This window comes from Elephantulus edwardii, unplaced genomic scaffold (genome assembly GCF_000299155.1).
Source record: "Elephantulus edwardii isolate Elephantulus edwardi_28Jun2011 unplaced genomic scaffold, EleEdw1.0 scaffold00016, whole genome shotgun sequence".
Classification (NCBI taxonomy): Eukaryota; Metazoa; Chordata; class Mammalia; order Macroscelidea; family Macroscelididae; genus Elephantulus; species Elephantulus edwardii.
The window spans coordinates 15,801,542-15,814,871 of record NW_006399766.1 but is presented as its reverse complement, the minus strand read 5'-3'; the positions used below and the strand labels follow the sequence as shown (position 1 = coordinate 15,814,871).

Sequence of the window (13,330 nt, the reverse complement as noted above, 5' to 3'; positions counted from 1 at the left end):
CCCTATGAACAATGGCTCTGAACCCTGCCCTATCCTGAACCAATCTCACTATCTGGGGTCTTCCTCTCCTACACTGTCCCTCTGCTCTGCTAAGCATAATATCCTTCCCCAAGGACTGGTCCTTCCTGGCAACATGCCTAAAATATGTGAGAAAGAGCTAGGAAATTCTTGCCTCCAAGGAGCAACCTGATTTCACCCTCTCCAGGACAGACTTGTTTGTTCTCTTGCCAGTCCATGATATGTTCATTACTCTTCTCCAGTACCACAGTGGAGACATCCATTCTTCTTCTGTCATCTTTTGTCATTGTCCAGCACTTGGATGCATACCAAGCAATTGAGAAGACTATGGCCTGGATCAGGCATGCCTTAGTCTCTAAACAGACATCATTGCTCTTTAGAACTCTGGAGAAGTCCCTGACAGCAGGCTTTCATAAAGCAATTCACCTTTTGATTTGGTGGTGTCAAGTTGATTGTGGATCTGAGCAAGATGAAATTTTTAACAACCTCACTCTTTTCTCCATCTGTCATGATTCTGCTAATTGGCCTGGTGGTAAAAATCATTGTCTTCTTGATGTTAAGCTTCTTTCCATATTGAAGATTACCGTCCTTCACCTTCTTCAGCAAGTTCTTCAGGTCCTCCTCAGTTTCGGCAAGTCTCATTCTCTAGCATTATGTCAGACCTCATTTTGTCATCCTAGGATTTTCATAGGTTAATTTGTCAAACGAACTTTCTTCCTCGTCTGTGTTGGCCCAGAAACTCTACTCAGACTGGGTCACCATGGATGACCCTGCTAGTATTTGAAACCCTCATGGTATTGCTTCCAGTATCACAAGAACATTAACACGTTGCTGCAAATGACAGTAATATGTCGGGGGGAAAAAGTGTTTCTAAGCACAGTTGGCAACTTAAAAGTGTGCGGCAACGTGTTAAAGCCGTCATACTACAACAGATATAACAACAGACGTAGTACAACAGACATTGGTGTTCTACATTCATTCATACTAGAGTGACTAAAATGATAATGCCTAGTGGAGATTAGGGAGCTCTGGTGACCTAGAGGGTGAGGAGTTGTGCTGCCAACCCAAAAGTGAGCAGTTCAAACCCAGAAGCTGCTTTTCAGGAGAATGATGCGCAGTCTCCTTCAGTGCAGTTTGCAGCCTCTGAAAGCCTCCTGTTGTGTCAGCTGTGAGCCAGCTCAGACTTGATTATGATGTAAGTGAGAGTGATTGGAGAGGTTTTCTTTTTTTAAAGTAACATCTCTTGAAGTGGCTACCTGTGAAGTGGGTGGGGGGTTTTAAGGTCCCCTGAGCTGTCCCGCTTTTCTGCCTGTGAAGATTTCTTTCTGCCCCCCCCATGCGACCTGAGAACGGATCCGGCGCGGATCTGTTCTGTATGCAGATCAGATTATCCGGGAGGCTGGGCTCTATGAGGAGAAATGTGGGGTCAAGATTGGTGGACAATTTATCAACAATCTGCAATATGCAGATGACACAACCCTGCTTGCAAAAAGTGAGGAAGACCTGAGGCTCTTGCTGCAGAGTGTCAAGGACTGCAGCCTCCAATATGGATTGAGGCTCAATGTCAAGAAGACAAAGATTCTCACCACTGGACCAATTGGCAGCATCAGGATGGATGGTGAAGAGATTGAGATTGTACACAGCTTTAGTTTGCTTGGCTCCATAGTCAACAGTCTTGGCACCAGCAGCCAGGAAATTAAAAGGCTCATTGCCATGGGAAAGTCTGCTGTTAGGGACCTCTGCAAAGTACTGAAGGGCAATGGTGTCTCTCTGGAGACTAAGGTGCATCTGATACAGGCCATAGTCTTCGCAATCACTTGTTATGCATCAGGAGTTGGACAATGACCAAGGAGGATAGAAGGAGAATTGATGCCTTTGAGCTGTGGTGCTGGAGAAGAGTATTGAGAGTACCATGGACTGCTAGGAAAACAAGCAGATTCATCCTGGAAAGGGTTAAACCGGGTGGCTCTTTGGAGGCAAGGATTCTGAAGCTCCGTCTAACGTACTTTGGACATGTTGTAAGGAGAGACTGGTCCTTGGAGAAGGACATCATGCTTGGGAGGGTGGAGGGACAGCGCAGGAGGGGAAGGCCCTCTATGAGGTGGATTGTTTCAGTGACTGGGGTAATCCGGATGGGTGTATCAAAGACAATGCTATTGGCACAGGACAGAGCAGAGTTTAGGGCTGTTGTACATAGGGTCTCTATGAGTCTCAGGTGACTAAACGGCACATGACAACAACAACAACAACATCTCTTGATCCTTATGAGAAAGAGATAAACTTACTTCCAAGCACAATTTTTGTTCTGTGACAATTGTTAGATGCCACTAAGTCAAGTACTACTCATAGCGACCCTTTGAACAACAGATGTGAACACAGTGCTATCCTGTGCTATTCTTACTATCTTTAACCCACTTGAGCCAATGGCTGCACCCATGGTGTCAATGCATCACACTGGCAGTCTTCCTCTCCTTCACTCACACTCTGTCTTTCCAAGCATATGTCCCTTTCCAAGAAATAGCCTCTGCTAGCTACATGTCCAAAGTGTGGAAGTTGAAGCTTTGCCATATTTGCCTTCAAGGAGAGAGAACTCGGGCTGCACCCTCTCCAAGACATATCTGTCTCCACAAATTATTAAGAAATATGGCAGTCTACATGATATTCAATACTCTTTTCAGCACCACAACTCAAAAACATCAAGTCTTCTGTCATCCTTATTCATTGACTGGCTCTCAGATGTGTAGCAGGTTATTGAAAAGACCATGGCCTGAATCAGGTACACCTTAGTCCTCAAACTGACATTGTATATTGGAGAGGTCCTTGGCAGTGGCCTTGCCCAGTGCTATGTATCTCCTTGTTTTCTGAGTGCTGATTATTGATCCAGGCAAGATGAGATAATTGACGGCTTCAGTCCTTTCTCCATCTATCATTATGTTGACTGTTGGTCCTGTGGTGAGGACGTAATTCATACTGAAGGCTATGTTCTTTATCTTCTGAAGCAAGTGTTTCATGTCTTCCATACTTTCAACAAGCAAGGTTGTGTCATATTCATAATGCAGATTGTTAATGTATCTTCTTCTGATCTTGATGCCACATTCTTCTTTGTAGAGTCCAGCTCACGAATTATTTTCTCAGCATACAGACTGAATAGATATAGAGAAATGATACATCCTGACTCATACTTTTCCTAATTTTATACCATGTACCATTCCCTTGCTCTGTTTGGATAACAGTTTCTTGATGTAGGTATAGGTAGAGATTTCTCTGTGACATAGTGGGGTTTAAATGAGGAGGGACCTTTGAGAATTATAGAAAGAAACTCTGCAAACTCTTACCTCCAAATTGCAAGTAGCAGATATAGTGAGGATAGGGGACACACTGGGGGTATAGAATACAGTTGGAGTAGGGGCTGTTCTGGGATGCTGGGCCTTTGATTACATACACAGAGATTACATTTATTGCACATTTTTACTCTATAATGAAATGAAGGGGTATAATACACACAGTTATAAGGTATGATCTCTGCTAATGCAGTGGTTAGAAGCACTCTGCTGTTGATCAAATGTCTATGGTTCAAACCTTCCAGTGGCTGTGTAGGAGAAAGATGTGGTGTTTTGCTTCTGTAAAGATGTATAAGCTGTCCTATTATTAATCCATTGGGGTCACTGTGAAACCAACTCAATTCAGCAGTAGTTGGTATTAGTTTCTGGTATTGGTGTTAATTTTAGATACCTTCACATAAAATGCTGAATTGTTGTTTTGTTGTAGTTGTTATATTCTGTTGAGTCACCTGCAACTCCTAGAGAGCCTATGTACAACAGCTCTGAAGACTTCTCTACCTGAGCCAATCTCACTGACTCCAAACACACCTACCCCCATTACCCCAGTTACTGTGTCAGTCTATCTCATCTGGGATCTTCCTCTCCTGTGTTGTCCCCCCACCCTTCAGAGCATGATGTTCCTCTCTAAGAACCAACTCCTCCTGGCAACATGCCCAAAGTCTGTGAGATAGAACTGCAAAATCCAAGTCTCCAAGGAGAAACTTGGTTCCGTTCTCTCCAAGACAGATCTTTTTCTTGGCGGTCCCTGGTATGTTCAAGATTCTTCTTTATCACCACAACTTGAAGGCATTGATTCTTCTTCTGTCATCCTTAGTCATTGTCCAGCTCTCTGATGCATAATAAGTAGTTGCCAAGACCATGGACTGTATCAGGTGCACTTTAGTCTCTAGACATTGTTGCTTCTCAGTATTATCAAGAGGTCTTTGACAACAGATTTTCCCAGAGCAATTAATCTTTTTAAAAAATTATTTAAAAATATTTTATTGGTTTTAATATAATAATTCCTTTACATTATATTTCATCCATATACATTGTGTTTTATATAATCTTTCATTTACACTATATTTAGTATAATCATTCAGTTCATCTTTTGGTTTTCTAACTGCTGGTACCAAGAGTGTCGATTGTGGAGCTGAGCAAGCTGAGATTATTAACAGCCTCAATCTCTTCTCTATCATGGTGCTGCCAATTGGCCCAATGGTGAGATTCTTTGTCTTCTTGATGTTGAGCTTCAATACATATTCAAGCCTGCAGTCCTTGACCTTCTGCAGCAAGTACTTCAGGTCCTCCTCAGTTTCAGCAAGCAAGGTTGTGTCATCTGTGTAACATAGGTTGTTGATGAGTCTTCCTCCAGTCCTGATGCCACATTCCTCCTGATAAAGCCCAGACTCCAGAATGATCTGTTCTGCATATAGATTGAAAACGTATGGAGACAGGATGCATCACTGACACACTCGTTTCCTGATTTTGAACTATGCAGTGTTTCCCTGCTCTGTTCTGAGGACTGCTTCCTGGTCCAAGTATAGGTTTTACATAAGCACAATCAAGTGTTCTGGGATTTCCATTTTCCTTAAGGTTAGCCACAATTTGTTGTGATCCGCACAGTCAGATGCCTTTGCTTAGTCAATGAAACACAGATAAACATTCCTTTGGTACTCTTTGCTTTCGATCAAGATCTATTTGACCTTGGCAATAATGCCTCTTCTAAAACCAGCTTGTATTTCTGGTAGCTCTCTGTTGATGGACTGTTACAGTCATTTCTGGATAATCCTCAGTAGGATTTTACTTGTGTTTAATATGAGTGATACAGTTCAATATAATTTCCACACTCTGTCAGGTAACCTTTTTTTGGAATGGGAATAAATATGGATCTCATCTAGTCAGTTGACCAGGTAGTTTTCCTCCAGATTTCTTGGCACAACCTAGTGAGAATGTGCAGGACAGTATCTGTTGAAATATGTCAGTTGGTATTCTATCAATTCCTGGGGCCTTATTTTTTTTGCCAAGTCCTACAGAGCAGTCTGCACTTCCTCCTTCATCACCATTGCCCCTTCCTTCCTTCCTTCCTTTTTTTTTTTTTACCATTGCCTCTTCATTATACGTTGTTTCATGAAATACTTCTTTGTCAACCAATTCCTTTTGGTACAGTGACTCTGTATACTCCTTCCATTTTCTTTTACTGCTTCCTGGGTCAATCATTCAGTATTCTGCCCATAGCATCCTTAATATTACAAGTCACAGCTTGGATTTGTTTTGTTACTTCAGCTTAAGAAATGCCAAACGAGTTTGGCGCTTTTTATTTTCTGGCTCCAGGTCCTTGCACATTTCATTGTAATGCTTTCTTTGTCTTCCCGAGCTGCCTTTGAAATCTTCTGTATAACTCCTAAATGTCTTGATTTCTTCCCTTTGCTTTGGCTTCTCAGTGCTATAGTGCAATATTCAGAGTCTCTTCTGACATCCTTCTTTGTCTGTAATTACCTTCTGCATTCTTCATGGATAATATTCTTGATATCTTCCCACAGCTCAACTGGTCTTCACTCATTAGTGTTCAAGACCTCAACCCTGTTTCTGAGTTGGTTTTTAAATTCAGGTAGAATAGAATCAAAGTCAAATTTTGATTCCTGTGTATTTTATTTGACCCTCCTTAGCTTTAATTTGAACTTGGCATATGAGTTGTTGGTGATCTTTTCTACAGTCAGTACCTGGCTTAGTTTTCACTGCTGATAGTGAACTTCTCCAACAGTTCCTTCCACGGACGTAATTGCTCTGATTCCTGTGCATACCATCAGGGGAAATCCATATGGATAGCCTGCGTTTATGTTTCTTATAAAAAAGGGTTTTGCAATGAATAAATCCTTGATTGTGCAGAATTGTATCATTCTATCCCCAGCTCCGTTTCTGTCACCAAGTCCATGTTTTCTGACTACTGATCCTTCTTCCAGGTTCCCAATTTTTACATTCTAGTTACTCATTATTATTAGTGTATCTTGGTTGCCTAATCAAACGATTTCTGACTACAAAAGTTGGTAGCAGTCATCTGTATCCTGCTCTTTGGGCCTGTTTGTTAGTGCATAAATTCGAATGATAGTGGTATTAACAGGTCTTCCTTGTATGCATATGAATATTATCATGTCACTCATGACATTGTATTTCAAGATGGATCTAGAAATGGCCTTTTTAACTATGAAAGCCACCCCATTTTTTTTTCTTACCTCTCATCACTGGCATAGTAGATCATCTGATTTAAAAATACTGGGTTAAAGGGAGCTCTGGTGGCCTAGGGGCAAGAAGCTGCACTGTAATCCCAGAGGTGCATGGTTCGAATCCACCAGATGCTCTGCTGGAGAAGGAGGGACAATCTCCTCCTGTACCAGTCAGATCTGACTTGATGGTGTACACACACACACACACACACACACAAATTTAAAAAATGCCAGATTAGAAAAATAAAACCACTCAAAATTGTTTGTTGAAGGTTATTTAACATGACCCCTTTGGGACTTAGCATGGACTCAAGTTGTCGCATCAACTCCCAGCATCTGTCGCCTCTGCTCCTGCTCGCTGTTACTGTGCCCATCCACTGCTTCACCACAGCGCAACTGTCGTCAAAGGTTATTACATAAATTAGAAATAGGGTTTTTTTTCCTTAAGGGGACCCTCCCTTGGAGTGTCAATTCCTATACAGCCTTGCTTGTTTCTTAGACTTACACACTTTTTAGACTCGTGTCTTAGGAAATTTGTAATAGAGAATTGGGTTGCCACTGACGGATATTCAGGGCTTTGTGTCATACCAGTTATCCTGTTGGGATAACTGGTTTCCTTTGATTGTTAAGTTCTGTGTTTCGAAGAGGCCTTTTTTTTTTACCCCCTTCCCTTAAAAAACTGTTTTGCAGAAGACCCCAAAATGATGCTTAGGCTTCACAGACTGCAGTGAAGCAGGGTTTCTACTTCCAGGTCAAACCTCGCCCCCACCCGCCGCCCTTAGATATATTTGCTGAATGATGACAGAGCTTCTCCTACTTTGTGTCTTCTAGGTGACCATTTGAAGATCTGCCCCCAGGGTTATACCTGCTGCTCTCAAGAGATGGAGGAGAAGTACAGCGAGCAGAGCAAAGAGGATTTCAAGAGTGTAGTCAGCGAGCAATGCAATCATTTGCAAGCCATCTTTGCTTCCCGTTACAAAAAGTTTGATGGTGGGTATTGCAACTTTGGTACAACTGAGTGTCAATGGGGGTTGATTCCTACCTTTTGTTTTCATACCTTTATTAATGTCACACTGAAGAGCTGACCAGATCTCCCTCAGGTAACTTTCCCAAAGTTCCTCTCTCTACTCAGTGCTTTCAAGATGTTCTCCTTGCTGATCTCAGGGCCAGTTTGCGCTGCAGCGTTCCTTGCTAGAATCTGTATGGTAGGCATTATGGAAATATGGTCAAAAGGAGCCAAAAAATAGATTAAAGTCATTTAAATTAAATGCTTTTATTTATTTATTTTTAAATTTTTTTTTTTGGGTGAACACGGAATAGTGTTGTTGACGCAAGTTACTTAAAAAAACCAAAAAACCTTCCTAATAAAAAGCAGACATTTGAAAACAGTCTTAGTCAAAATAACCGGAGAGGTTCTGCAGATGCTGGGCTTCAAATTTAACTTCAAAATGGATCTCCCAAAGACGAGGAGACTTCCTGGAAGCTGTGCAGGACAAAACTGGGATTAGAGTTCAGCTTCTTAAGTTTTCATGCACCAGTGGCGTGGAGGTAACCCTGGGAACCCCTAGAGTAGCCTCCAGTGAGCTGGGCGCCATTCTCAGTCTCCTTTCAGTTTCACATGTAAAGTCCTCACAGAACTCGGTCACATCGCCCGTGTCAGACATGGCTTCCCTCATGTGTACTTCCTTTGTATGGCGAGCCAAGTGAGAAGCACTTTCCCCCACTCATTTTTGAGATGGCTTTAGAGACAACAACAGACTTTTGGCAAAATAGAGTTACAGGGTCCCAAACACCACAGGATTCTCTTCTCTAGGGATGTTCACTCCCGTTTGAAGATTGTTATGAAGTAGATTTAATTTTAATAGGAATGATTTCCTTTGTGCCCGTTTTAAAAGGCCATTCTAATTACATAGTACCTTTGAAGCATGCTTTTCTTGACATTATGTGTGGTGAAGAAGTACAAGGCAAATTTTCAAGATGTTAAATGTCTTTGAGTATTTCTGCAAAGGGCTCGTTACCATGGTGAGAAGTTAGACGAAATTAGATTTGATAGAGCTGATAAGACAGTCCCTAGCTAAAGAACAGGTTGTATTTCTAAAGTTGGTTTTGAGCTTCCGTTATTGGAAACTGGTAACTAATTGAATAAGGGTAAATTAGGTTCCTAGGCTAGACCACAAACAGCATATTTAATCTATAATGTTGTTGAGCTGAAATATTGTCCCTGTAGTGAGTAGCATTTACCCTTGTCCATTTTTTTTCCACACACACTTTTGTCTGCAAATATGTTGAGTCCTCTTTTTCCAGGATGACAGCCATCTATTTATCTATACATTTGAACAATTTGGGGTCTAGGGACATTCATCCCCTCTCCCAGCTGAAAATCCACTCAATCACTTTCTTGTGAAAAACACAATTTACTGGAGAAGCGAACTACTTACATGGAATGATTAGCATCCCACCATAGTTCAAAGCAGATACTGGAAACACTTGAGCTCACAGCCAATAGCAACATGGGAAGAAATATCTCCTAAGGAAATGGATTGACGCAGTGACTTGAACATCGGGCTCAAGCATGTCCGAAATTGTGAGGCGGGCGCATGATAGGATAATGTTCATATCTGTTGTTCACAGGGGTCTCTATGAATTACAGTTAACTTGGGTATATAACAACAACAACCTCCCCCCACATGTTGTAACTCTTAGTTTCGTTTACTTAGGTATATGTTTTGTTTTGTTTTTCCCTCCTTCTTACCTTTTTATTTTCTTTTTAAATAAAACAAAAACAGAAACTCAGGGTGAGCTAAACATATTTTAAAATAATCCTACCCAAGAACAATGTAGAAGAAACAAGCGTGTAAATCACTTGTTCCAAGAATAGTTTTATACAGATGTTTCATAATACATGTTAGACGTTATTTTCCAAGACACTCTTATCAATATGCATTACTCAACTACAGCGAAAAAATGACCAGTTACCATTATCACTTAGGTATATGTTAATGCCACTTTAAAATGGGTTTTATTTGCTGCATGCCTCATTAGACCATCTCTGATTTTTTTTTGGTCACTTAATTTATTATTATTACTAAAAAGAAAGGTTTTTCTTGACAGCAGTCTTTCTCATTCAAGAGAGTAGTTTAAGCATTCCCCCCCGCCTTTGGGTAGAAAATGTAGAAAGGTAGTCAAATGGTCAAGATTGCAAAACTGAGATTCAAAATGATAGTTAACCTTTAGCACTTAGGGGTTTTCCTAATTGGATTTAAAAGGGGGAAACAAAAATCCTGCTTTTCAGAAATGGCTCTTCTTCTGGAAGCACAATGCAGCAGAGATGAACTAGTTCCAGGCTATAAGGCCCCCTCCTCCAAGCTGCCCCGTTGCTACAGCCCTCCCTACCACGGAGCCACTGGGCCTGCTGGGTTAGCTATTCTTTCCCCTTCTCGCTCCCCCTGGTTTTATAGAAGTCCTCATATGATTCCAGTATGCGATTTTTAAAAAGCCATACAGAGAAACTATATCAGTAAGTGTTAACATATGTTTTGGGTTGGTTTTTTTAAAACAAAGACAGAAAAAGCAGTTTCTTTTGCCCTTCTCTACCAGGCTTCATATTCAATAAACGTGTTCCCATAGTGCCTTTATCAGCTTCTAAAGTTGTCTGGGGGGCGGGCTGGGGATGATTACAAAACTCCAGTTTGTCATTCCCCTGACTTGAAATGAAAACGTGGCATGACTATAATACAATTAGTAAGCATAGATTAAAACTTTCTGAAGGGGTTGTGGCAATAATGCATTGAGTCTGGTAAGGGACACAGAGCTGGGGCACACAGCACACTTTGCTCCAAGTTACATGTTCTGAGCCGACGAGTTAATGCTTCATTGTAAAGCCTGAGTTTATTGGTTCCCAACAAACCACAGTTATCAGATGTGTGCTGTCTTTATTGATTGAGGATCATCATTGAGACGTGCTGTTGCTCCTTAGAAGACATGAGTGTCTAAGGATGCTAAATGATGTGCTATAGGGAGTTTTCTATCCTTTGTTTTACACTTTATTGTATTTGTGGTAAGCAATAAAGCAGATTCCCATTCAACCACTTCTACATAAAATGTTCAACAATGCTGATAACACATTATGTCAACACTCTGATGATGATTTCCATTTTAGTTGTTCCATTGTCATTATTTTTGTCTCACTGCCCCATGCTTGGGAGGGTGGAGGGACAGCTCAAGAAGAGGGAGAGCCTCGATGAGATGGGTTGACTCAGTGACTGGGGTAATCAGGGTAGGTGTGTCAGAGACAATACGGTTGGCTCGGGATAGAGTAGGATTCAGAGCTGTTGTACATAGGGTCGCTATGAGTCGCAGCTGACTTGATGGCACATAACAACAACACTGCCCCAATATATAGGATATTTCTAGGAAACACTGCATGCCTTAAAATCAGGAAAGGGTGTGTGTGTGTGTGTGTGTGTGTGTGTGTGTTATATCCTTGCCCTATACCTATTCTGTCTGTACACTGAGCAAAGCATTCGAGAAGCTGAACTATATGAAGGAGAATGCAGTATCTGAAATAGGGGAAGACTCATCAACAATCTGTGTTAGGCAAGTGACACAACTTTGCTTGTTGGAAGTGAAGATGACTTGAAGTACTTGCTACAGAAGATCAAAGCTTACAGCCTTCAGTATGGATTACATCTCAACATCAAGAAAACAAAAAATCCTGACCACTGGATCAAAAGGCAGCATCATGTTAGATGGAGAAAAGATTGGATTTGTGATTTCATCTTGCTTGGATCCATAACCAATAGCCATGGTAGCAGCAGTCAAAAAAATCAAAACACCTGTTGCACTGGGATAATCTGCTATCAAGGACCTCTCTGAAGTGCCAGAGAGCAAGGATGTAAATTTAAAGACCAAAGTGTACCCAAGCCAAACCGTAGCTAAGTACTTCTGTGCATGTGAAAGTTGGACAATGACTAAGGATGACAGAACTAGAATCGATGCCTTTGACTTGCGGTGTTGGAGAGGAGTGCTGAATATTCCATAGACTGCTAAAAGAACAAGCAGTCTGTCTCGGGATAAGTGCAATTGTGGCGCTGCTTAGAGGCAAGGATGGTGAAATTTTATCTCATATATTTTTGACATATTGTCAGGAGGGGCCAGTCCTTGGAAAGAACATCATGCAGGGAAAAGTTCAGGGTCAGAGACAAAGAGGGCGAACCCCCAACAAGATGGATTGACACAGTGACTGCACCAATGAGCTCAAGTGTATCAGAGACGAGGAGGATGGCACAGGATCTCTCTCTGTGAGGCGTAGGCAGTGCGGTGGCATCTAACAACAACAGTCTCAGAAACATGTCAGTGCTTTGGTCAAAGGATTGCTTAGGCTGTTAGAAAAGCCAGCTCACTGATGTGAGTGGAAGAGAGGAAGATGAGCACAGTGGAAGCTGGGAACCAAGATGAGGCCACAAGGTTGTAGAAAGCTGGCTGGGGACAGATAGTAAGGGGCATGGCAAAAGGACATGCAAAAGCATAAGGGTCACAACTTCAAAAGAGCATCTTTGGCACCTCATTGTGGGATTGTAAAAAGGGGCAGCCATTCTGGAAGGCAGTTTGGCACTTTCTCAAAAAGCTGACCATGGAAATTCCATATGACCCAGCTATTCAACTACTTGGAATATACCCTGAGAATATGAGAACTGAGGCACAGAGATTTGTACACCAATGTTCATAGCAGTGTTATCCACCATCTCAAGAACATGGAAACTGTCCAAATGTCCAACCACAAAAGAGTGGATTGAGAAACGAAGGTACACAATGGAATACTATGCAGCATGTAGGAGCAATTACTTTGTAAATTATTACCTAACTTGTGAGGGACCAGAGAGCATTATGCCGAGTGAACTAACTCAGTCCCACAAGGATGAACATTGTCTAAAACCGTTATTGTAGAATGAATATAAGGATCCAGGAAGGTGGGAGAGGCTGGAAGTAGAGGGATGTGGAAGTGCAGGGGGAAGAGGGGCTTAATCATTGGGTTGTACAATTTGATGGGGGAGGCGAGGGAAATTGACATAATTTGTTTGACTTTGTATTAGAATTTTGTAAATAAACTAATGGAAAAAGCGGGGGGGAGGAAGAGCATCTTTGGACTTCTCCAACTATAGCATACATTCACAGTCGTGACCCTGAACCCTATCAGCCTCTATCATCAGAACATTCTGTTAAAGGGTGGACCGTGAGTTGGTTCCAACTCATTAGCAACAAGAGAGAACGAGATGAGATTTCTTCTTCTTTGTAAGCCACAAACAATTACTTATAGAAAATTTTAATAAGTATAAGTTATTATATCCCTTTAAAGACATTTGGTGGCCTAGTGGTAAGAAGCTGTGCTGCAAGTCGGAAGGCGCACTGTTTGAATCAAGCAGCTTCTCTGTGGGAGTAAAATGGGCAGTCTCCTCCCATGCCATTTACTGCTTCTGAAAACCCTCTGGAGGGTCAGCTATGAGTTGGTTCTGACTCGAGGGTGGTCAGCAACAACAATATCAATGAAGACATTTAGCCTCCTTCCAATAGAAATGACCACATTTCATCACTTTTCTGTTATTCTTCCTCAGTGAGCCCAAAGTTCAAAGTCTAGTTCAATGCTGACATTTTGAAACAAACAGATTTAGGCAACAAGTACCTTCTCTGCTTCTCTTATTGTTGTTTTCATTGTTGCTATTGATATAAACATATATATAGCACAGCACTTGTCAAACCAAGGATAACTCC

General features: G+C 41.6%; 1 protein-coding gene across 1 annotated transcript in view; it reads left to right on the top strand.

Annotated features, from left to right (window-relative positions):
• The window catches only part of GPC4 (glypican 4), a 145,925-nt gene that overhangs the window by 93,786 nt on the left and 38,809 nt on the right, over positions 1–13,330 (top strand). The window contains exon 2 of the mRNA XM_006881806.1: positions 7,394–7,552. Within this exon, the coding sequence (XP_006881868.1) occupies positions 7,394–7,552 (159 nt within the window). The remainder of the gene's footprint in view (positions 1–7,393; positions 7,553–13,330) is intronic.